Source organism: Polypterus senegalus, chromosome 3 (genome assembly GCF_016835505.1).
Source record: "Polypterus senegalus isolate Bchr_013 chromosome 3, ASM1683550v1, whole genome shotgun sequence".
Classification (NCBI taxonomy): Eukaryota; Metazoa; Chordata; class Cladistia; order Polypteriformes; family Polypteridae; genus Polypterus; species Polypterus senegalus.
Genome location: NC_053156.1, coordinates 18,122,587 through 18,148,523, shown reverse-complemented (window position 1 = coordinate 18,148,523; position 25,937 = coordinate 18,122,587). Strand labels below are relative to the sequence as shown.

At 43.6% G+C, this 25,937-nt stretch overlaps 1 protein-coding gene across 2 annotated transcripts in view; it reads left to right on the top strand.

The window, feature by feature from the left end:
- Positions 1-25,937, top strand: part of rarga (retinoic acid receptor gamma a) — a 176,414-nt gene that overhangs the window by 89,685 nt on the left and 60,792 nt on the right. The window contains exon 1 of one of the 2 annotated variants that reach the window (XM_039746719.1): positions 8,416-9,741. The exons of the other annotated variant lie outside the window; for it this stretch is intronic. Within the exon in view, the coding sequence (XP_039602653.1) occupies positions 9,597-9,741 (145 nt within the window). The 5' untranslated portion in view covers positions 8,416-9,596. Of the gene's footprint in view, positions 1-8,415; positions 9,742-25,937 lie in introns of those variants that run through there. 2 annotated transcript variants of the gene reach the window in all.

The window sequence follows — 25,937 nt, the reverse complement described above, 5'->3', positions numbered from 1 at the left end:
CAGCTAAATTTAAGGGAGTTGAGGGTGCTTATAAAAGAGACTTGGGGGGCCAGGGGTGGGGGGCAGTACTGGTGGTATGTGGTGCAGAGTCAGTCAAAGTGAAGAGAATTTGGAAAAAGTGCCCGGGTAAACAGAGGACTTGGGGTGGGCAGGGGGGGGCCGGGCCTCTCGTGTTTACTGAGAGCTGGAGCCAGCAGCACAGATTGACAGGAAATGATGTCTTTAAAGAAACTGACAGGGTGAGACCACTGCAGTGGGGGAAGGGGGAAGGCGGCTGAAAGCAGAGACCGCAGGGCAGCAGGCGGTTCGGGGGTTGGGGAGTTCACCCTCACAGACAGCCGCCACCACCATTTTTAAGTGGGGGGGGGACAGAGTGCGTCTCGGTTGAGGGGGGGGACTTTCAGTGGAGGATTGGTGGTGGGGGGGCTTCATTGGAAAGTGCAACTGTATGACAATCACCCCCCCACCATCACCACCACCATCACCACCATCAGCTGATCACCCAATCAATCACAAAGGAAAAGAACCAGTCAGGTAAAACGAAGGCGCATGCGATCGCAGTGAAAGGCGCTATATCAGAATACAACCCCACATGCTCTGGCTGTGGACTTAGCAAAACCTACAACCCTACTGAAAGGCGCTATATCAAAGATGGGACCGCTCACATTCACTGCCCTTTAAGCAACGAAATTTGAAAGAAGCGAATCAGTCACGGGCTACAAACGTAATGTGGTCTAATAATACTGAGCACCCGTGGCCATGGGGAAAGGCGCTATATCACAGGTCACTGCTAAAACAGAAAACCCTCCTCTCCTCACAGTCACTTAACATTAAAACAACACCTGGGTGAAAGAAGTGAGTCACCTACGACAGGGTCTAATAATACTGAGCACCCATGGCCACGGTGAAAGGCGCTATATTACATCAGTGTTAAAATATAAACTCCCCCCTATCCCCACCCATTCACAGTCATAGACACAAACCTACTAACCAAAAATAATCCAATTTTAAGGTCAAGTAGACTTGTAGCAAAGTGCATCTCTGACCCCAGTGCAAGGTGCTATATCACGTGTCACTGCTAAAACAGAAGACCCTCATCACCTCACAGTCACATTAAAACACCTGGGTGAAAGAAGAGAGTCAGCCGTGGCCTAGACATGTAATAGGGTCTAATAATACAGAGCACCCATGGGCACGGGGAAAGGCGCTATATCACAGGTCACTGCTAAAAGAGAAGCCCCGCATCTCCTCACAGTCACTTAACATTAAAACACCTGGGTGAATGAAGTGAGTCAGCTATGGCCTACATGTAACATAACAGTGCATCGGTGATCAAAGTGAAAGGCGCTATATCATATTTCACTGCTAATACATAGGCCCCTACTCTCGTTACTCTCACCTTGATTTAAAAAAAAATCGAGGGAATACAATGAATCAGCTTTGGCCTAAATGTAATATTGTCTAATAATGCAGTGCATTGGTGATCTCGGTGAAAGGCGCTATATGAAATGTCCCTGCTAGAATAGAAGCCCCGCATCTCCTCACATTCACTTCAATTAAAACAACCGATGTGAAAGAAGTGAATCCGCTGTGACCGAAATGTAACATTATCTAATAATATCAAGCACCTGTGATCAAAGTGTAAGGCGCTATAATCAGATGCCACTGCTAGAATAGAAGCCCCTCATCTCCTCACAGTCACTTAACATTAAAGCATCTGGGTGAATGAAGTGAGTCAGCTACGGCCCACGTGTAACGTAACAGTGCATCTGTGACCACGGTGAAAGGCGCTATATCACATCAGTGTTAAAATATAAACCACGAGTCATCCACAGACATGCACACGAACCTACAAACCAAAAATGATCCGATTTGAATGTAATGTAGACTTGTAGTGGAGTGCATCTATGATCCCAGTGCAAGGCGCTATAATCAGATGTCACTGCTAGAATAGAAGACCCTCATCTCCTCACATTCACTCCCTTTAAAACAATTGACTTGAAAGATAATGAATCCACCATTACCTAAATGTAACATTGACTAATAATACAGAGCATCCGTGATCAAAGTGCAAGGCGCTATATCAGATGTCACTGCTAAGATAGAATCCCCTCATCTGCTCAGAGCCGCGTACGTTAAAATAACTAAGTAAATTAATCAGCTATGGCCTAAATGTAATAGTGTATAATAATATAGTGAATCGGAGACCAAAGTGAAAGGCGCTATATCATATCTTCTTCTTTTTCTTTCGGCTGATCCCATTAGGGGTTGCCACAGTGGATCATCTTTTTCAATATAAAAGGCACTATATCATATATTCCTGCTAAAACACGAGCCCCTGCTCTCATTACTCTCACCTTGATTTGAAAAAACTTCAGGGAACAAAATGAATCAGCTTTGGCCTAAATGTAATATTGTCTAATAATGTAGTGCATCGGTGATCTCGGTGAAAGGCGCTACATCAAATCTCACAGCTAAAAGAGAAGCCCCCTTACTCTTCTCACATGCACTTCAAGTAAAGCCAACTGTGTGAAAGAAATGAATTGGCTCCGGCCAACATCTAATGTCATTCCTTAATACAGTGAAAGGCGTTATATGAGGGCAGTGTCGGACTGTCATCCATGGTCATACAATCAAAAGAATAATCAAATTTTAATGTCATCTATGAGACTAATGCAAGGCGCTATATCAAAGTCAGTGACAGAAGCCCCTGCACTCCTCACCTTCACCGCCTTTTAAAAAAACAGCTGACGTGAAATCAAACAAATCAGCCACGGCCTAAATGTAATATAGTTTGACATGGATGATCATCAGGGAAAGGCGCTATATTAGATTAGCGTTAACATTTAAAGCCAAACCCCACGGCCTGACAATATCCCCCTCCCCTTAAACGACCCCCCTCCCTCTTCCTGTCCAATCTTTGATATACACTGCAGCCTTTCCATCCATCCGTTATCCAACCTGCTATATCCTAACACAGGGTCACGGGGGTCTGCTGGAGCCAATCCCAGCAAACACAGGGTGCAAGGCAGGAAACAAACCCCGGGCAGGGTGCCAGCACACTGCAGAAAAAAATGTCAATAATGAAAACAGATTCAATGTAATGCAGACATAACACAGTTCATCCAATCCCAATGAAAAGCGCTATATCAAAGTCAGCGCTAGAATTTGACTCTTTATTCTCCTCGCCTTCGCTGCCTTTAAAACACATTTGTGAAAGAACTTTGCCAGCTGAGGCTTAAATATGACACAGCCCCCTAGTATAGTACATGCATGATCCCAATGAAAGGCGCTATATCCAATACAATACAATACAATACCATTTATTTCTTGTATGGCCCCAAATCACTCAAGGAGGGCTGCAATGGACTTTAATAGGCCCTGACTTTTGACAAAACCTTGACTCTCTAAGAAGATAAGGAAAAATCCTTTTACAGGAAAAAAATGGAAGAAATCCTGGGGAAAGGCAGTTCAAAGAGAGACCTTTTCCAAAAAAGCAGGGGGTCAATACAATACAATACACAGAACAGAACACAAGTCATCCTCAATACAATACAATAGAACAATAGAAATGCTACAAGTACAGAGCAGAATTCAACAATAGATGATATCCCAGAATACGATTTGGATTTGTTCAGAGAGTCCTGGAGACCTCGGCCATCAAGCCACCTCCCCTTATTGGCCATTCCACAGCTGAAAGGACCCCTCTACCCAACGATTCCTGCAATTCTCCATAAGAGATTACTTAACCTTAGGCAGGAAAAACAACTTGGCAGGTGGGCAGTGGGCACCAAGTGCCACATTTGAGTACCGAGAAGAGAAACAGAACAGGTGAGGAGGGTTAATATCAAATTCTAACTCTCATATTCCTTATGTTTTAGTGCTAATGGCTGACAACAGAGATGCAGTCTGCACAGTTAATCAGCAGCTCTAGTCAGGGTGTGCTGAACTGAAGTCGTGAGTCTACAGCCGGGATTTGAAAGCTGAAACTGAAGGGGCATCTCTAATAGAAGCAGGCAGACCACTCCACAGTTTAGGGGGTCCTGTAACTAAAAGCTCGACCTCCCACTGTTATTTTATTAATCCTCACAATCCTAAGCAGACCGGCATCTTGAGATCTTAATGTGCGCTCAGGTTTGTAAGTCATGATAAGTTCAGACAAGTAAGCCGGACCTCGGCCATTTAATGCTTTATATGTTAAAGATTTTGAAATCTGCCCTAAACTTAACTGGGAGCCAGTGTAAGGACTTGAGGACTGGGGTTATGTGTTCGTATTTTCTTGTTTTTGTAATAATTCTTGCAGCCGCATTTTGGATTAACTGGCCGCTGTTTAAGGAACAGTTTGAACATCCAGTGTACGCCGCACTGCAGTAGTCAATCCTACTAGAGATAAATGCAGGAACGAATTTCTCAGACTCCTCACTCTTAATTTTCTAATAGATGACCCCCCTTTACCTGAACTGACACCTCCATTCACGTACAGAAGACCCAGTGGAAGGAAGTAATCATCTGTGACTACAAATCAATGCAGTTTTAAATCCTTAACCCACCATACTGATGATGAAAGGCGCTATATGGAATCAATTCTAAAGCACCCCCCCCCCATCCATTCCCCCAAGAAACCAGCAATGCATAACCCTGTAGAAGCAAAGTACAGCAATCGAGTTACGGGACAGGGCTTCAATGAAAGGCGCTATATCAGGCAGACTCCTCAGATTAAAGCTTACACACTCGCCGTGCATTTAAACACTAACTTCTGTAACAGACGTCTATGAACTTTCTTTCTTAATGCTTGAATGGAAAGCTGCTATGTACTATCCATGCCAGAATGTAAGCCCGTATACACTGTACTTTGAAAGGCGCTATATCATGACAATGGCAACGTATAGCCCCACCACCACTCCCCTCATTTATTAACATACAGTATAAGGATGGGAATAAAGTGAATTGCATGAGTCAGATGTGATCTAATGAGATTGAGCTTCGAGGCGTATGTGAAAGGCGCTATATCAGATCAAATTATAAACCTGTATGTTCACCTGGACACACGATACCAGTAAGGGGAGACTGGTTTCAAATCCCAGTCTTGAGTCCTTGCTCTTCCGGGTTTTTCTGGGTGTCCTATGGTGTGCCAACGTGTCAAGTGACACCCCATGACTCATGTTGCTACGGGGGTCCCCCCCCCCTCCCTTCCACTAACGCCCTACAGATGAATCAAACTGATTTGGAAAAGTGATGGACGGATGAAGATAAAAAGCAATACTGACAAGGTTCCTTTCAGAGCGAGTTATCGTCCTTCTGCTTTCCTGAAGAGAAGTGTCATTGTCCCCATACACAGCGGTGACCCCTTCCTGTCCTTGACGGAGGCGGTAGAGCGTCTCGACTTGAAGTTTGATGACAAATTAGACTGGAATTGATCGGTTTTCGTTCCTGATCCGGGGTCACCTTGGACATGTCACTTTACTTGCCTCATGCTGGATTGGCACATACAGTAAATATGGCACTACAAAAAAATATATATATAGCGCTGAAAGAGTGTGCGTGTGGTGAAAGGCGCTATATCACCTCTCGAGTTCCAAAAAGAGAATACACAGAAACACATTTGCCACCCCGTCTCATAATGTCATGCATGTGGGTGACGAGCATTGCAGTGGGAGCCACCTGCGTGTAACCTGATGGTCCTTTTCACGTTTCGTGTTCCATATACCGCCTTTTTGTAACATGTGCCAACTTCCCATCAGTTGGAGTTTTCACCACCCAGATGCTGGGCTTCATGGATGAACAAATGAATGGAAGGTGTGATGGGTGGTGGTCAAAGCCAACGCAGCTTACTTGGGGTGCCAACTTGAGCAAAATGTTTAAATTGGGGAAAAAAAAAAAAAAAAATCAGAAAATTAATGGAAATCAAGCTCAGATGTCGTTTCTGGGCTTGGATCAGCACAGAGGCCGGGTCGACACGTACATGAGATGCCACCCTCTGGGAACGATCTCCAAAGGGGCGAGGCTATCCCACACTTCATTGCCCTCAAAGGGGGCATACCTCCAGGGAAGAAAGAGACAGGACCGTTAGTCGCAGCGCCCCCTCTCGTCCCGGAGGTGGAACTACTTACTTTAACACAAACCTGGAAGGTGACCCTCTGGTGTGCATGTGTGTGTAACATGGGCTAGAAATTACAATACGGTATATATAAACAGACGACCCCTGAAATTCGTGGGGGTTATGTTCCTAGAGCAGTCGTGAATTGTAAAAAAACGTGAATTTTGGATGTGGTCAAAAAAATGCCTATAATTGTCTATTTTTATAGTTTAAACCCTAAATATGCCCCCAAAACATGAAGGTATGTAAAGAAGATAATGACTGCACAGCGTAGGAGCAGATATACAGCTTCACAGGTGGCACCTCTTCTTCAGGAGGAGTCGTATCTTCTGACGGGTCTTCTTCTGGTGGGGTTTCATGCTGGCTTTTCTTGATAGGTTTGAGGAACATTCTGATGGGAAGTCGCGGCGTAACTTTTTAGTTCCCAGAGCAAATCCAGTAGTTCACCCTTCTCCTGGAGTGTTGTTTTCTTCTTTAGATTCATTGCCAGAACCCTTAGAAGGTGCAGGGCATTTGGGGACATCTTAGGGCTTTAAGAAGAACAGAACACTCCGCGAAACACTCGAGATAGCCACACGCGGTAAACTGTTATGATATGGGAATGCTGGGCCGCATCTGCCGGAGATGCGTCACAGGGAAGCAACCAATCAGCAGCAAGGAGAACTGAATAACGATCTTGGATTGGCTACTTTCACCATCCCAAGCTGTATTTTCCTCGATGGTTGCTGTGTGTTCTCTCTACAGCACAGTATAGCCACAAAAAAAGCCATCAAAAAATTGCAGAGGATATTTATGGTTTCTGTTAACAATTATTAGTTAGTTCTAAGGAAAAATTTGTGACTTTGTGGGGGTCTACTATATATATATATATATATATATATATATATATATATACAGTACCTAAGACGTTAGCCGACTTGCTGACCAACCACAAGCGTTACCTGGTAGGTAACCACCCATACAGTCAGATTGTGATTCAGACTACAAATGCCTTGAATGTAATTACCCCGATCTACATACTGTCAAATAAACGAGCCACACGCTGTGGCGCAACGTTAGAGGCTTTGCCGCTGATGCCTGAGGTTCGATTCCCGAGAGGGAGTGCAGTGATTGTGTACGCCTGATGAGCCCAGAATTAGGGCGAAACACGTGTCGCGTACTCTGTTGCATTATTTGGCAGTAAAAACTATTTCAACCATTCTATGATCTGCTTCTTGCAACTGAAAGAGGGCACCGCGGCGGACGTTAGCCGACTTGCTGACCAACCACAAGCGTTACCTGGTAGGTAACCACCCATACAATCAGATTGGGATTCAGACTACGAATGCCTTGAATATATATATATATATAGATTGGCTCCAGCAGATCCCTGTGACCCTGTATTAGGATAGAGTGGGTTGGACAATGAGTCAGTCATTGTCCAACCCACTCTATCCTAATACAGGGTCACGGGGATCTGCTGGAGCCAATCCCAGCCAACACAGGGCGCAAGGCAGAAACAAATCCTGGGCAGGGTGCCAGCCCACTGCAGGGCATACACACACACACACACCAAGCACAATTTAGGATCGCCAATTCATCAAACCAGGATGTCTTTGGACTGTGGGAGGAAACCCATGCAGACACGGGGAAAACATGCAAACTCCATGCAGGGAGGACCCGGAAAGCGAACCCTGGTCTCCTAACTGTGAGGCAGCAGCTCTACCTCTGCTATATATATATGCAAGCAAAGGTCTGTGATCCGGTTTGCATATTTGCAGCTGGAGATTCACAAAGCTTAAAACTACTTTATGATACGTGATTCATTTTCTTCCATTGTGGATCTCCAGCTGCAAATATATATATATATATATATATATATATATATATATATATATATATATATATATATATATATATATATATATATATATATATATATAGCTATATACTGTATACCCAGCCGTTCTTTCTTATATTCTGTAAGTGCCTTGAGCATGGGAAAGGCACTATATAAATAAAATTAATTATTATTATTATTATTATTATTATTATTATATATATAGGGTGGTACACATTTAATTATGCAGACCCAGATTGTCTGGATGACTTTGATTTATGTGGTGATGGTTCCAGCTCGGCATGAAGACGATTCTTCATGTTGTCAGGTCGCACACTTCTTGATGGTCCAGGATTTTTTGGGTGATTTTCTATGTAATACACTTAATAAGTTATAGCGTAATGAAAATGTCATAATTAGATCTGGACCACCCTATATATATATATATATATATATATATATATGAGGCTGCAGATTTAGTACTACCCCATGAATCACTGGGTGACCCTCACTGGCTCAGTTCACTTGCCAGGTGCCTAACTGACTAATGGTTTGTAAAGCTGGTGGGCACCAATGCTCCAGTATGGTGGCCCTTATTGAAATAATTTTAGTTACAAGGCGTGAAAGGAAACACAGAAACAGATTCGAGTGTCACCCAGTTTAATGTCCAGATGAAATGAAAGGAAAAAATAATTTAGAAAGAAAAGTCCTGGCACCCATCACCTGTAATGCTTCTGCATGGAGGAGCGACGTTCTCCATAGAAGCCCATCTGAAAAACTTGAGCTTCTAGATAGGTACCATATACACAGTATACATGTGTGTGTGTGTGTGTTTATGTGTACATAACAGAATATACAGAACATATACTTTATCTTGGACATGTTTCTCCTTGACGCACGCACGTGTTTCTGCACATGTGACTCAGTGTGGCAGCGCGTCTTGTAATGTGTGTGTGTGTATGTGAGAGTGTGTGTAAGTGTGAGTGTACACCTCCTCGGATGCAGGTAACCTGTGTTACTCAGTCCCAATGAATGCTTGTTTGTGTGCGCTTGGGGTTGTTTAGGCTCGGTTACTGGTGATCATTTGTATATTTTTGTTTCCGGGGTTGGCTAAATGGAATGTGAGTGAGTGAGACGAGCAACTTGAAAAAAAAAGAAAGAAAAACAAATAAAGGAAAAACAAAAAGCTGTTACTATTGTGTTTTTGCCTTTCTGTTGAAAGAATCAAGAACAGAAAAAAAATGGGCGGGGGGGATAATTAGACTTGGCCAATCAATAGCAGCTGAACTCCTGGTATGCATGGTGGATTTCCCCCCCTTTGTTTGACAGGTCAGTGGTTCACTCCAGTTTAGCTGGAAGGCATTTGATTCTGTGCGAGCTTGTTATTTAGGTCTGTTACTGCACAGACCAGGATCTAATAGAGAGAGAGAAAAAGAGAGAGAGAGAGAGAGGTGGTGGGGGGGGGCGAGACGGAAATTCAAAGAGCTGACAAGTCAGAGCTCTTTACACGTCCCGTTTCAAACGCCAGTCTCCGCGCTTGAAAGTCAGTCCACTTCGTAAGACAGTACGAGGATATCAGTGAAGAAGATCAAAGAACTGCCGGTGCGGACTTTCACGGGAGCGTTTTTTTTCTTTTTTTTTTATTTTCACCGATTTATGTGACTGTTTCAAACTTGGACCATGTTTGACTGTATGGAAGCCTTCGGGATAGCCCCTCGGCAGCTGTATGACGTCACGAACCGGGGCGCCTGCATGCTGCGGAAATCAAGTCCTTGTTTTGGGGGGCTAGACCCCTTCACCTGGGCTGGGACGGCCAGCATTCAGTGTAAGCCAGCTTTATTTAATTACACTCTTCCTTTTTTATCACTCTGATTCACTGCACTTTTTTTCTTCCTGTTTCTCCCTCTCTCTCTCTCTCTCTTTTTTTAATCGCTGTATCTATCTATCTGTGCCATGCATGTACGCCAAGGACTGGGGAAGCTGGTCGAAGCGTTGTGCCGAGGTCTCTCGTTCTGACTTCTTGTGGGGCCTCAAAATCTGTTTTTTCTGCACACTCTTACATAATGTAGGAAAGTGCGGAGGCTGACTCCGACCGAGTCCCAGGGCTGCCTAGTTTAATCATGCGAGGCTCTTACGTCCTCTCTTTTCAGTGAGCAGGGCTGCGTTTTGTACCCTGGTGCCATGCTGTCCTCCTTGGGGGGACCAGTGACAGTGAACTCTGGGGAAACCTGTGAAGGCGTACGGCATGCCCGGCAGAGCGTTCTGAGTAATGGACTGCTTTGGATGGTGGAGCATTCGGGGCTTCTGCGCAGGACTCATTGGTACTGCTCGTTTTATGAAGCACATTTCACAGTGCGTGCCCTGTCAGAAAATATTCCGAACTTTCACGGTTAACTTGAGTGCATGAAGTCTTTGGATATGCAGGAGTGCCTTTTATACTGTAAGAACTTACACGGACGGTGATCAATCACTGCATCACAGAGTATTTTTTATCAAGTACCCTATTTTAAAAGTTGCTATCAAACGTTTAAACACGCGCTATATAGCGCCTTGCAAGTCAGTCGGGCAATTTTAACGGCACATGCTGTAATGTGCACCGTCAAAAAAGTTGTAGGGAATGAAATAGATTTAAAATGCGTTCTGTGACCTTCATGATGGACAACCAAAAGATTTTTTCATTAATGCTCCTTTCACATTGCACACCATTGGGATACACTTTTTTACATTTATCACGCATTATCTGTTATAATGTAAAGAATGACCATTGTATGCGAAGCCATTAATCAATTAGCCAGTATCTATCGATTATATAGTGCCTTTCATATCTATCTATCTATCTATCTATCTATCTATCTATCTATCTATCTATCTATCTATCTATCTATCTATCATAGTACCGTTTAGATCTACCTGTGCAACTATTGGTGTATATATAGTGTCCTTCGGATTGATTGATCGATCGATCGACCAACCAGTCTCTCTCTCTCTCTCTGGCATAGTATTTAAGGCTTTGGTCTTCAAACCCAGAGGTTGTGGGTTCAGATCCTGCCACTGACACTGTGTGACCCTGAACAAACTCGTACTTCACCTGCATGAACTCTAATAGGAAAAACCAAAGACGTCAAGCCAATATTATTTCAGATGTTGTAAGCTGATTTGGATGAAGGCGGCAGCCAAGTGACAATTATCTAGCCTGTAGTGCCTTTTTTATGTCTATATATTTACAACAGCTTAGTCAAACTATAAAAACACTTAAGTTCCTCAAACCAATTGATCGAAAGCAGATGTAGAGCCATCATCAAGTCTGCATGGAAAGACAGACAGACAGAGGAACGGTTTAAATTGATAGATGGAAATGCAAGCGCTATAATAATTAGCATCTATGGAATGTGCCATCCACTAAATAGGAAATTTGAACGATTATCTATGGCCGCTCATAATATATAGCGACTTTCACGTGAAGCCCAACAATAAAGTCTTTGGCAGACCCGATCGCGTCGCTTCCTAAACTCTACGACAAGGCGTGGCCCGCCCATCTGTGGCGCACGGCGTCTCTCCCAGAGTGTGTTTATACAGAGCGCGTTAATTCATTTTAATGTCGGTCTAACTGGAAAATCAAGTCGATCCAAGTATCTGCTTTATTGTCTTTCGCGTTTTCCGCTCTAGGAGCGCATTATAGAAGATTATAGCGCCTTGTACGCCGATCTTGTTACACTGAGGACTGCAGTCTCCACTTTTCACTGCTGACTCGCTGACAGACACACGATGAGGTTCCAGCGATCTGAATCAGTGCCAGAAAGGAGAGGCAGAGTATAGGCACGGTTATTTATTTATATAGCTTTTTCTTAATCTTGAAAGATATTCAAGTGCTACCCCGCATGAATGACCCCCCGAGAAAAGACACGCACACACCCAACCACCCCCACGCACCGCCACCTCTGTGAGGCAGTAGCGCTCATAGCGCTTGTAGATAAAGCAGATTACTTTTCAAGAAGCTCTTAAATTACAGGCCATCACACGCATACAATACAAGGAGACAGCGGCGTCAGTGAAAACAGAAGTGAACGCGGGAGCGCAACTTTTTAATCTAGTGAGGAATGTGCAAAGGAGTGGAGACGTCGCGCCGCCAGGGAGCGCATGTGGCTCTTCCCGGACCGTGGAACTCTCGGGAATGGAGACGACTAGAAAAGGAGCCGTGAATTCGAGGTTACCCCCAAAGAAGTCGATTCGTTAAAGGGGGGTAATTGGCACATTTTCTCCAAACATCATAAGGCGTGTTTGGACAAAACTAAATCGGTGAACAAAACAAATGAATTGGATTAGTCCGCTTCGCCAAGGCGGGGCAGCCAGCAGACTCAATTATATTCATAAGCTTCGCACGACCATCGATGCTCAGTATCCCCGCCTATCCCGAAACGGTTGCCCGGTGTAACGGTCGAAATTGAGGAGCTCCGCTATGAAGTAAATCCCCAATGCACCCCAACCCCGTCCAAGTTGACTGTCTCTCACCCCGCGACTCCGGTGTAGCACCCCCCGTTGGAAAAGCGGAGAGGTTTTGCAATCCGACTCTGCAGGAATCAGTTCAGTCACTCCATTTCCTAATCCCTTGGACAAACAAGCCCATCATCAATGGCTTTCTTCCTGGGGCACCAAAACAAACAAGCGCTACATTCTTTTTTTTCGTTTTTCTTTCTTTTTCTTTCTTTCTTTCTTGCTAAACCACTCTTATCCCATCGATACCTTTGCACACACTAAATCAATCAAAGTCCCAAAGAGTTCATGGGTGCCACACCACCCACTATGCTGCAGAGACCCCCTTGGAGAACAAATAAGGAAGAAAAAGGACTGTATGTGTGCCCCCCATGCACCTCATTAGTCTGGGTCTCCTTTCCTAACATAAGCCTACTGTTAGTACTGGCCTCAGGCTTGTTGAGTGACCCCCTCTGTGCCCCCTAGTCAGGGCCAAGGGTCTTCTTGTTGAAATGCTCTGACCTTATGAACTTTACAATGGACAGGCACTTTGGGGAATGCCATCATTCTCTCTGTCCTTTTAAATTATATAGAAATAAGAAAGTTGCGTATCTGTGTCCTGAGATACCGCCAATGGGTACACTTGGCACAGCATGGCATGTGGTTCAATGTACATCCACAAAGCTGGCAAGGGGAGATCCTTTCTTAAGTGGCACAGCTTTGGGATTGGTCTCCTTTGATCCATTAGCAATTGGTCTTCCAGAGATCCAAAGAGCAAGGTGAGGCGAAGCTGGCATTTTTAAAGGAGGATTTAAGCTTGCAGCACATGTGGAAGTGTTGAACCAGCTGCCTTTTACTGTTTAGTCATTTTAATATCCGAGGAACAGGCAGGTCAAACGATTATTAAAAATATTGACCTACTTGGCAGATGCCTTTATCCAAGGTGACTTCCGACTTATCTGTCTTTCTCTCTCGCACACACACACATACAGTGTGCCAGAATTTGAACCCATGACCTAAGGGTTTGTAGTCCTAAGGCTTAAGTGCTGTGCCACACTGCCAACTGAATGTACATGATGACCCGACAATTTATCTTGTGGGTTAGGAAAATGGGGGATGAACTTTTACATAAAGTTTACAGATTATATGTTTCTATTTTATGGCAGCATAGTGTTTGCGAATGGCACCGTCGTCCATCCTTGACTCCCATATAATTCAATACAGGAGTCCTAGGGAGTTGGATCTATCCTAGCACCTCAGGGTGCACATCTGTAGGATACGCCATAATGCATTATTAGTTTAAACATCTTGCCACGATTGAAAGCCCCATAAAAATTAGAGTAGGTGGTGGGTTTGAGAAGATCTTTCTGTGCGTCTGTGTGCACAATGCGTTTATACAATGGACTTACCTGGAAAAGCAGGTTAGGAAGTTGAGATCAAAATTTATATGGCATAGCTGCCCAAACGTATAGTAGGACGTATCTTTGAACAAATGTGCATAGGAGAAGATCACTTGGGTTATTTTAGCTCAAAAAAAATATCCACCCTAATAAAATACTGCATGTCTGTGTGGGTCAGTCTGGTTGCAGAGTCTCTGCAATTCCAACAGATGGTACACCAAAAGGATTTGTAGTAATAAAATATATTGCATTTTCATTCCAACGGATGGTGCATCACAAAGATTTATACTAATAAAAAGATTGCACTTTCATTCCAACAGATGGTGCATCACAAAGATTTCTCGTAATAAAATATATTGCACTTTCATTCCAACAGATGGTGCATCACAAAGATTTGTACTAATAAAATATATTGCACTTTCATTCCAACAGATGGTACATCACAAAGAATTGTAGTAATAAAATACATTGCATTCATTTTCATTCCAACAGATGGTGCATCACAGACCTTAACACCCCTTTCACGAATCCCATACCATATGGCATAAAGAGAGCCATTTGTCATTTCAACAGATGGTGTTTCACAAATATTTGTAGTAATGCATTTTGTTACTACAAAGGTTTATACAGTGGGCCCACCTGGAAGTAAAAACAGGTTAGGAAACTGAGATTAAAGTTGATATGGCATAGCTGCCCAAATATGGGAATTACCTTTGAACAAATGTACATAGGAGGTCAATTGCGTTACTTTAGTTTATTCAAAATATCCACCCTAATAAAATATTTGTCTGTGTGAGTCTATCTGATTGCACCGTCTCTGTCATTCCAACAGATGGCACATCACAAGCGTGTGTTAATAAAAATATTACATTTGTCATTCCCACAATTGGTGCATTACAGATATTTGTAATAATAAATTGCATTGCATTTGTTGCTCCAACAGATGGCGCATCACAGATATTAACATTCATCTCGTAGTAAATGGAATTAAAGAGAGACCTATGTATTGCATTTGTCATTCCAACAGATGGTGGTAGCAGTAGTGCATCACAAAGCATTTTATTACTGCAAAGGTTTATACAATGGGCTTACCTGGGGAAAAAAAAAAACAGGTTAGGAAACTGAGATTAAAATTGATATGGCATAGCTTACCAAATATTGGAAGCACCTTTGAACAAGTGTAGCTAGGGGGAGGTCACTTGGGTTACTTTAGTTTTATCAAAATATCCACCCTAATATAATATTTGTCTGTGTGAGTCTATCTGCTTGCACTGTCTGTCATTCCAACAGATGGCACATCACAAATGTGTATTAGTAAAACACATTTCATTTGTCATTCCCACAATTGGTGCATTACAGACATTTGTAATAAAATACATTGCATTTGTCATTTCAACAGATGGTGCATCACAGACATTAACATTCCCCACATAAATCCCATAATAAATGGTATTAAAGAGAGACATGTGCATTGCATTTATCATTCCAACAGATGGTGCATCACAAAGCATTTTATTACTGCAAAGGTTTATACAATGGGCTTACCTGGAAAAATTAGGTTAGGAAATTGAGATTAAAGTTTATGTGGCATTGCCGCCCAAATATAGGAAGTACCTTTGAACAAATGTACATTGGAGAAAATCATTTGGGTTACTTTAGTTCATAAAAAATAGCCACCCTAACAAAAGGAGAAGTGTCTGTGTTTGTCAGCCCAGTTGCAATGTTTCTGTAATTCCAACAGACAGAACATCACAGACATTTGCAGTAATAAAATGAATTGCGTTTGTCATTCCAACAGATGGTGCTTTGGAAATTTTTGTAGCAATGCATTTCATTACTGCAAATGTTTGTAATGTGCCATCTGTTGGAATGACAAATGCAAGGCATTTTATTACTACATGCATTGTTAATATATCCCACTAGATGGTGCACTGCAAGTGTCAACACTGAGGTCTTTGATTTCAACCCATCTTAGATGGGTAGCACAGCCACTCATATTAATAATTGTGTGTGTGTGTGTGTGTGTGTCATACATATTGAATATGTGCCATCTCAGTCAAAAAAAGTCCAACAGGTTCTTCCAGTCTATTCATCAATCTTCTTATTCATATCCATTAATCCATGAAATTAGTGTGGTGAAATGTGGTTACAGGTTTGGACTTCAAACCCAGAGGTTTAAATCCCACTACTGACACCATGTCACTTCACCAGCCTGCACTCCAATTGGATAAAGCAAAAATTTAAAAAAAGTACCCACTTTTACAACAAATGTTACGAGTCATCTTGGATAAAGGTGCCAGCCTAATAAGTAAATATAAATCTAAGCTCACTTATCCGCAGTAAAGTCTCAGGGAATCTCGGGTGTAAGGCAGGAATAATCCCTGGGGGCTGCCGGCCTATCACACAGCATCACCGTTCACCGCCTAATCTGAATGTCTATTATAAAGACATTTCCTCTCCTTTGCGCTCGATTTGTTAAGTTCGTAGACCGTGCCCAAGGGTATACCAGTTCCAGTCCCAGTACAATCGTGCAAGCCAGGCAGTCAAACCAGTGCATCACTGGAATGTGGGTGAAACATTCCAGTCACTCGAAAAGAGGCCACAGGGATAGGGTTCAGATGTGACACAGGCAGTGACGCGATGTTTAAAGGATCCCAGAGGAGCTTTGAGGCAGTGGCATGCCACTGTGCCCCTCGGGCTGAAATTGGCAGCTTTTGCATTGGAAACATTTGAAGAATTTCATATTAATAGTCTAAACTTCATTTTTTTATTTTTTTATTTAATTATTTTGGCGACCCCCCCTTTTTTCTCTCCAGCATTGAAATCTCAGTCCCTCCAGAGAGCGTTCTTGATGTAATCAGAGATGTATTTGCATATGTCTGCATATTTGATTAATTGATGCCACATGCAAGGTTGGTTCCTCCATTGTCCCCTTTGCTTTCAGGATAACCTGCAGTCCCCCAGAATGGCTTGGATGGGTTTAAGAATCTATATGTGTATGCATGTGCTTATGTATGAAACTGTTATACACATACATATATGTAAATGTATACATGAATATATATTTGCATATTTGTATGTATATGCATATGCAAATATATATATGTGTGTGTGTGTGTGTATATGTTTTAGTAAAAAGGATCACAAGGTAACAATAAGGCTATTGTCCTTTCTTTTCATAGTGGTGGGGATATGCGGCATTTTGCTAAGAAAATGCAAATGAGACTCTCAATGTACTCTGCGTGTGGTAATAATAATCTTCTAAATCTATCAATGAAAGGCGTATCTGAAATGTAACTGCAGAACAGGGAAGGCAAACGGAATAAGAGAAAATATATATAAACTAATATTCCATCCCTCCATCTTCCCAACTTGCTTGTCCAGCACAGCGTCGTGGGGCAGCTGGAGCCTATCCCAGCAATCACAGGGCACAAGGTCCATTAAAATAAAACAAATGTTAAAGTCTCAAGAGGCAACAATGTTTAATTGCTGCAAGGCAAACGTTTCAAAATGAGCAAAAACGATAATACTGCCGTCAGACAGGCTGTGCTGTGTTTAGGACTTTCCCAGCTCCCTTGAAGGTCCTTCAAATGACAGCCTCCTTCTGGCTGCTGCCGTCGTCTTTTATCCTGCCCTTGCAAAAGGGGCGGGGCTAGCAGTCTCCCAGAAGTGATGTCATTGCTCTTCACCAGCGTCACCCTACTGACGAGGGAAAGTAGATTTTGTTCCCCCTATGCCGCCAAAGTGACCCCTGCAAAGCATTTCCCACGGCCCCATGTAGGACAACAGTGCACAGTATCCATATGCATTTAACGTGCGCATGTTGGGTTAATTGGCGACTCTATAAGTAAGGTCCCCGTGTGAATATGGCTGTGTGTGTGAGTTGACCCCATGATGGACTAGTGAACTGTCCAGATTTGGTTCCTTCCCTGTGTCCATGTTGGCTAGGATAAGCTCTCATACAACAACTCTGATTTGAATTAAATGAGTTTAAATATCTAATAACAGGAAATCTGTCAACGGCGAGGGGTGTCATAATGGCAGATCGGGCATCCTCACCCCACCTCCTTGGATGGGTAACCCACTTCTGATGCGCACCCCTCTAGTGGCTGATGTGAGCCAAGCAGACATGCAAACCTCAATCCGCTCTCATTGCCCAGACCAAGTGGGACACCGCTTCAGGGGTGTCACTACTTTATTGTCACATAATGTGACATTTCATATGTGGCAGAATTTTAAGATGGTAGCTCAGGCTACTCTGTTTAAATAAACAGCAAGGTTATGGGGCAGTACAGTGTCCTAATCTTGGGCTGTTCATGTGACTTTGAAGGCTTGAACATTCACCTTTTATATGTGGGCGTCGCCTGAAGAAGTGGGTGTGGAGATAGGGGGTTGGATTATCCCAGGTGTGTGCTGATTGGTTGAGGTCTTTCAGGCTGGAATAAGAGAGAACAGTTAGGCTGCTTAACCCACTTTCATGTTAGACTGCAAATAAGATCTATCTATCTATCTATCTATCTATCTATCTATCTATCTATCTATCTATCTATCTATCTATCTATCTATCTATCTATCTATCATATAGTACCTTACATATCTATCTGTCTATTCCTCCCTTCTTCCAGGCACTCCATTTGTAGTCTTATTGTCCTTAGTGTGATGACTTATTTCCTGGTTGATCTTTACCATCTATCGGTGACGTCTCAATTGCGGGTATTTTATGTAGGACCCTTCTACTGTGAGGACGGTCTTTTTTTTACAAGCGCATGCCTACAGTCCAGTATTTACACACTGAGCCTAGGTGGTGGTGGTCTATGCAAGTCATTGAAGGTCACACAGACAGTTTAACAAATGTGTTTTTATATTCAGGGTGTCATTAAGTTAAGTATCGATTAAGTTAACCAGAGCATCTTTGGGGTACACAGGTTTATTTTATATAGTGCCTTTCAAATGGATTACATAAGGTGACCTTAATTGGATCAAATGACTCAGTGTCCCATAGGCCAGTTAACAAATGCGGAAATGAAAATTTATATAGAGCATTTCAGTAGTAGCCATCTTAATGCCCTTCTTAAGGCCCTAACAAATATATAAACATAATTCTATATAGCGTCTTTTAGTAGTAAACATCTTAAAGCCCTTCCTAAGGTTATAATAAAATACATAAGTGTAATTCTATGTAGTGCTTTTCAGAATTAAACATCTTAATTCCCTCCTTAGGGCTATAAGAAAATTCATAAATATAATTCTATATAGTGCCTTTCAGTAGTAAATATCTTAAAGTCATAACAAATAAACAAATTCAATTTTATATAGTGGCCTTCATTAGTAAACATCTTCATTCTGTACAGCACCTTTCAGTAAACCTCTTATGACCTTTCTTATGGCCATAACAAATGCACAAATGTAATTTTATGTAGCACCTTTCAGTGGTAAACATCTCAATTTTATATAGCGCCTTTCAAATGCATTCCATAAGGTGACCCTAATTGGTTCAAATGACTTGGTGTCCCATTGGCAGGCTAACAAATACACAAGTGAAATTTTGTATAGCGGCTTTCAGTAAGTAACCCTGTTAATTTCATATAGCGCCTTTCAGTAGTAAACTAATATTCCATCCCTCCATCTTCCCAACTTGCTTGTCCAGCACAGAGTCGTGGGGCAGCTGGAGCCTATCCCAGCAATCACGGGGCACAAGGTCCATTAAAATAAAATAAATGTTGAAGTCTCAAGTAATTTTATGTAGCACCTTTATGTAGTAAAGCTGTTAATTTTATATAGCGCCTTTCAGTAGTAAACATCTGAAGGCCCTTCTGAAGGACAGCCCTACAGTCCAAACCCGCCCATGTAAATCTGTTCTCCTGAAGCGTCCACTCGTCCCGGCAACACATTTGACTTTTTATATAGCGCCTCTCAGCAGCAAGTCTAGCTCTATGGCCTGTGAGTTTTCATAAACTGTTCGTGTTCTTCTGATGATGAGCTCGGGTGTGTCCAGTGACTCGGTGTTAATTCCGATGGACTATCTGTAATGGACTCCATATGTGTTATGTCTATAGATACAGTCTGTGTTTCTCACATTTCACGCTATATAGCACCTTTCTCTAGTAAACACCTTGAGGCCCTTTACAAGTACAGGCCTACAGTCCAGTGGTTTCCACTTTATGTTACGTAGAAGGTGACTCTGGTGGCTCAAGTGACTCGATGTCTCATTGGCGAGCTAACAAATGCCCATATTTCATTGTATATAGCGCCTTTCTGGAGTAAACATTTTGAGGCTCTTTACAAGCACGGTCCCATGGTTTCCTTCTGTTATCTTCATACGGAGAGCTCAGGTGTCACCACAGGTAGCCAAAGGCAGGAGACTTAATTGGACCCTCAGGTGATTTAGGGTGCAGCGGCCCCCAACTAAAATGCTGAAATGACCGAGCGGCTCAGCGGCACCGTGGACTTGTCAGTCGTGATCTCAGGTCTTTAAAAATAACCCAAAGGTTCACAAGGAAGTCCAGGTAAAAATAAATCGCCGGCCTCGGCCAATGGGATCTCTCCGCGGAGCGTGCCTGCGTTCTGTTTCCTTAGGAATAATAAAATGACAGACTAACAGGAAATTACAAGCCGGGGGAAATATCTGGAAGTCAAGTCAAGACGGTCCCGCGGCCAAAGAGGCCACATATCCAGGGAACTGACTTTCAGCGCTCCCGAGATTTTAACTGCGTAGCGGAATACGGCACTTCCTGCATTTGACAGAAACACGGAGCCAGCTTGGAGAGACACTGCAGCTTGCCGCCTTCTTCCACCAAACCCCCCAACCCCCACTCCCTGGCATTTGGCAACTGGCATTGAACGGCGGACCTGACAAGAAGGGGGCTGGTGTTGGCTTTTTCTCTCATACCTTCTGCCAGGGCCTTAGCATTAGTTGTGCCGATAAACAAATGCCACTGTCACGGCATCCAGCACATTTAAATTAATAAGTGAGGTCACCCAGTGACAAATCGGTAATGCCAAGTTGGCATGAAAGTGGCAGCGTAATGGCAGAACAGCAACGTCAGGATTTGAAATGAAAACAGTAAACGTGGGCTTGTCGGTGTGGCTCAAAGAGTCCCAGGCACGTCTGCCAACCCGAAGATTCCCAGTGGGAATTCTGCCACAAGTTCTTTATCAGGTGTGACTGTACCTATTATGAAAGGCACTATAAAACTAAATTGACGCACATGTAATGCCACCTTATTATGAAATCAGGAGTTATAGATCTGTGGGTACCTTGGTGATTTGGTGGTCCAGGGTTCAATTCCTGGCTCAATATGGAGTTCCCCTCCCAGTGTCAGCAGGGGGTCCTCTTGTGTGGTCTCCACTTTTACTGAAGACATTCAGAATTTGGTATGTGCCCTCTGATGGGACTGGCACCACCTGGTGAACTGCATCACCAATTTAGAGGAGATTGGCCAGGGTGGCACACGGGACAATCCCACTCTCCCAGTTCACCCAACTTGCATGTCTTTGGATAGTGGGATGGAATGGGGAGAACATGCAAGCTCCATACAGGAAGGGGGGTCCCCCAGACACATGACATGAGCCTTAGTACACCCCATAAACCTACAAATCTGAAAAGTAACTCGAGTATAGGAAAGGCAAAAGGAATTAAGAGAAAATGTGTACATAATACTGTATATCCAATCATGCAGCCGTTACCCCGTAATAGTAAAGGTTTGGGGGTCTTTGAGGCTTTTTGAAGACCTGGTTTAAGTTCCCACCCAGTCTCATCAATTCCCACCTATGTGGAGTTTGCCCAATCTACAGAGCGTGCTTAACGTGGATAATCTGGTTTTCATTCAAGATCGGCCCGCTGAGGGGTTCATGATAAAGGGTGCCCTCTGATGAGCTGGCACCCTTTTCAAGGTTGGTTCCTTCCTTGGTTGAGAATTGACTCCCCAAGACCTTGAATCACAGGTTGGCACACTGGCACAATGCTTAGCAACAATGCCTCACCACTTCAGGGAACCCGGTTTCAATTCCTGGCCCACCTTTGTGTTGCAATAGTGTCCCATCCGGGGTGAAGTCACCTGGCATGGGCACTGCTTTCCTGGCACCTGAACTAGATCAGCAGGTAATAAAAAGAGTTTGGAGCGATGGTTGGGTTGTGGGTGGCACGCTGTTTGGTGGAGTCTGCCTGAATTGAGATTCCATTACTGACAATCTACTGGTCTGAAGGGGATTCTGGCCTCCTATTTGGTGATGCTGGCATAAATGGTGGCTCTCTGTGACTTCAGGTCATGGCTGTTTAGTGAATGCTTCAAAACGTCTCACTACGATAACACTGTGAAAGACGCTATATTAAAGAAAGACTGCTGCTGCATGAACTAAGTGGGATTCATTCATTGATCACAGAATTTATTTATGAAAGCAACACTTATAATAAAGATGCACTAATGCACTGCTTAATGACCCTTCGTATTAAAGGCGCTATATGACACCGTTGACCCCTGAAATGCAACGTGCCATACTGTACACCAATTGTTGTAAAAAACAAAATAAGACACATAACATAATCTAAAATCCTCAAACTTAAATAATCCAGTTGTACTGTACGTTCACCGCGAGAGATGCCAATGCCAGCCACATTGGGCACAAAGCAGGAAACGGCTCAGGATGGGGTGCCAGTGGTCCATTACAGGGAGGAAAGATTAGACCAACACAAATAAACCAATGTTATTCAATTTAGAGTGGTGAGGGAGTGGAGTCCATGCCACAAGCGTCCGGGCACAGGGCAAGAACCAATCCGGGATGGGATGCCAAGGCCCGTCAAGGCTAACCAAGCTTATCAGCGCAAAAGCTGCATAATGCGCATGCAGGGGAGGTTTTGGGGTATGTTGGTTGTAATGCCAGTCCTTTGCTGGGCAAAATCACATCTATCATATATTAAACCAGTTTGGGGGTCATCAATTAACTGGACAAACACTCACCCACAGAGAGCCAGTGTTGGGGTCACTAATCAACTGGACTCCCAATGTACCATGTATGACAAGTATGGGGGTCATTAATAAAGTGGACACACATTCACCCATACAGAGCAAGTGTTGGGGTCACTAATTAACTGGACGCCCCCACCCCCTTATAGGTCACTATAGGGGTCACCAATTAACTGTTCACACACCCATATTGGGCTGTTATTGGGTGTCCCCAGTTACTTGGGGTGCATGCTTATCCATACTGGGACAGTATGGAGGGACATCAATAAATTGGACACACCGACCCCCATACACAGTGCATCCGGAAAGTATTCACAGCGCATCACATTTTCTGCATTTTGTTGAGTTACAGCCTTATTCCAAAATGGATTAAATTCATTTTTTTCCTCAGAATTCTACACACAACACCCCATAATGACAACGTGAAAAAGTTCACTTGAGGTTTTTGCAAATTTATTAAAAGTAAAAACTGAGAAATCCCATGTCCTTAAGTATTCACAGCCTTTGCTCAATACTTTGTCGATGCCTTTGGCAGCAATTCCAGCCTCAAGTCTTTTTGAATGTGATGCCACAAGCTTGGCACACCTATCCTTGGCCAGTTTCGCCCATTCCTCTTTGCAGCACCTCTCAAGCTCCATCAGGTTGGATGAGAAGCGTCGGTGCACAGCCATTTTAAGATCTCTCCAGAGATGTTCAATCAGATTCAAGTCTGGCTCTGCTCTGGTTGGCCACTCAAGGACATTCACAGAGTTGTCCTGAAGCCACTCCTTTGATATCTTGGCTGTGTGCTTAGGGTCGTTGTCCTGCTGAAAGATGAACCGTCGCCCCAGTCTGAGGTCAAGAGTGCTCTGGAGCAGGTTTTCATCCAGGATGTCTCTGTACATTGCTGCAGTCATCTTTCCCTTTATCCTGACTAGTCTCCCAGTTCCTGCCCCCTGTAGCATGATGCTGCCACCACCATGCTGCACTGTAGGGATGGTATTGGCCTGGTGATGAGCGGTGCCCTGTTTCCTCCAAACGTGGCGCCTGGCATTCACACCAAAGAGTTGAATCTTTGCCTCATCAGACCAGAGAATTTTGTTTCTCATGGTCTGAGAGTCCTTCAGGTGCCTTTTGTCAAACTCCAGGCGGGCTGCCATGTGCCTTTTACTAAGGAGTGGCTTCTGTCTGGTCACTCTACCATAGAGGCCTGATTGGTGGATTGCTGCAGAGATGGTTGTCCTTCTGGAAGGTTCTCCTCTCTCCACAGAGGACCTCTGGAGCTCTGACAGAGTGACCATCAGGTTCTTGGTCACCTCCCTGACTAAGGCCCTTCTCCCCCGATCGCTCAGTTTAGATGGCCACCCAGCTCTAGGAAGAGTCCTGGTGGTTTCGAACTTCTTCCACTTACGGATGGAGGCCACTGAGCTCATTGGGACCTTCAAAGCAGCAGATATTTTTCTGTAACCTTCCCCAGATTTGTGCCTTGAGAAAATCCTGTGTCGGAGGTCTACAAACAATTCCTGTGACTTCATGCTTGGTTTGTGCTCTGACATGAACTGTCAACTGTGGGACCTTCTATAGACAGGTGTGTGCCTTTCCAAATCATGTCCAATCAACTGAATTTACCACAAGTGGACTCCAGTGAAGCTGCAGAAACATCTCAAGGATGATCAGGGGAAACAGGATGGACCTGAGCTCAATTTGGAGCTTCATGGCAAAGGCTGGGAATACTTATGGACATGTGCTTTCTCAGTCTTTTTACTTTTAATAAATTTGCAATAACCTCAAGTAAACTTTTTTCACGTTGTCATTATGGGGTGTTGTGTGTAGAATTCTGAGGAAAAAAATGAATTGAATCCATTTTGGAATAAGGCTGTAACATCACAAAATGTGGAAAAAGTGATGCGCTGGGAATACTTTCCGGATGCACTGTAGGTCACTATAGGGGACTCACTAATTAACTGGACACACACCCATATTGGGCCATTATGGGGCGTCCCCAATTACCCGGGAACATGCTTTCTAATACTGGGGCAGTATAAAGAGGTCACTAATTCATTGGACACACACTCACCCATATTGGGATCTTATAGGGAGTCCTCAATTACTTGGGCACATCCTTACTCACACTGGGACAGTGCAGGGGGTCACCAATTAATTGGACACACAAACACCCATATAGGCCACTTTATGGAAGGCACTAATTAACTGGACACGCACTCACCTATGTATGTCACTATAGGGGTCAATAATGAACTGGACACAAGTCACCCATATTGGGCCACTTTGGGAAGTCCCTGATTACTTGGGCACATCCTTACTCGCACTGGGACAGTATAGGAGGGGTGACCAATTAACTGAAAACACACAAACACCCTTATAGACCACTATAGTGGGTCACAAATTAACTGGACATTTGTGCCATTTTGGTCTCAGTAGAAAGTCAAAGTGCATGAAAGGAAGGCCATCCAGAAGCATGGAGGATGTGCCAAGTGGTGCCACCCCCCCAAAAAAAATACAAGTAATTTTATTATTGATTATTAATTGTGCCAATCCTGACTAGAAAAGGTGCTATAAAATCAAGTGTTATAAGCTGAGCGTCGTCTGACTCGCAGTACAAAAGAGTTAAATGGATTCAAGTGCTCAGTTGTGTGTGACTGCTGTCATCATAAAAGGCGCTATATAATGAACTTGTCAGGCACTGTGGCCGGATGTTTTGTTGGCCTTTTGTGGCCTTTGGCTGAGACTCAAAGAGCAAAGACATAGGGTAAGGTCATCAAGAGGAAGTGGGCATTAAAGGTGGGCATGAAGGCAGCTGGGCTGCTGTATGGCTTGAGTCAAATCATTTCCTTTCCATCGGCACAATCAGCAGAGACCCTGCCACCCTGCCATAGCCTTTCTGATTGCTGATATGGCACTCTGCAGGCCCTATCTGTGCGCTTGCCATCTTATCTTTCTAACATCAGTGCCACCACCCAGGCTCTGCAAGTGATAGTAGGCTAGATGTGTGCCATTCTGCAGTGCCAGCAGTCCTCAGTTTCACAAGATGACATCTATGCCATTTTGCAGTTACACTCCAGTGATGTCTACATTGAATTCCTAACAGCACTGATACCGGGCATCATGTGCATCTTTTCTGTGCCAACCTTCTAACTAAAGTTGCTGGAGTCATTCTGCTGCCCAGGTCTACTAAACTACATCTCCCA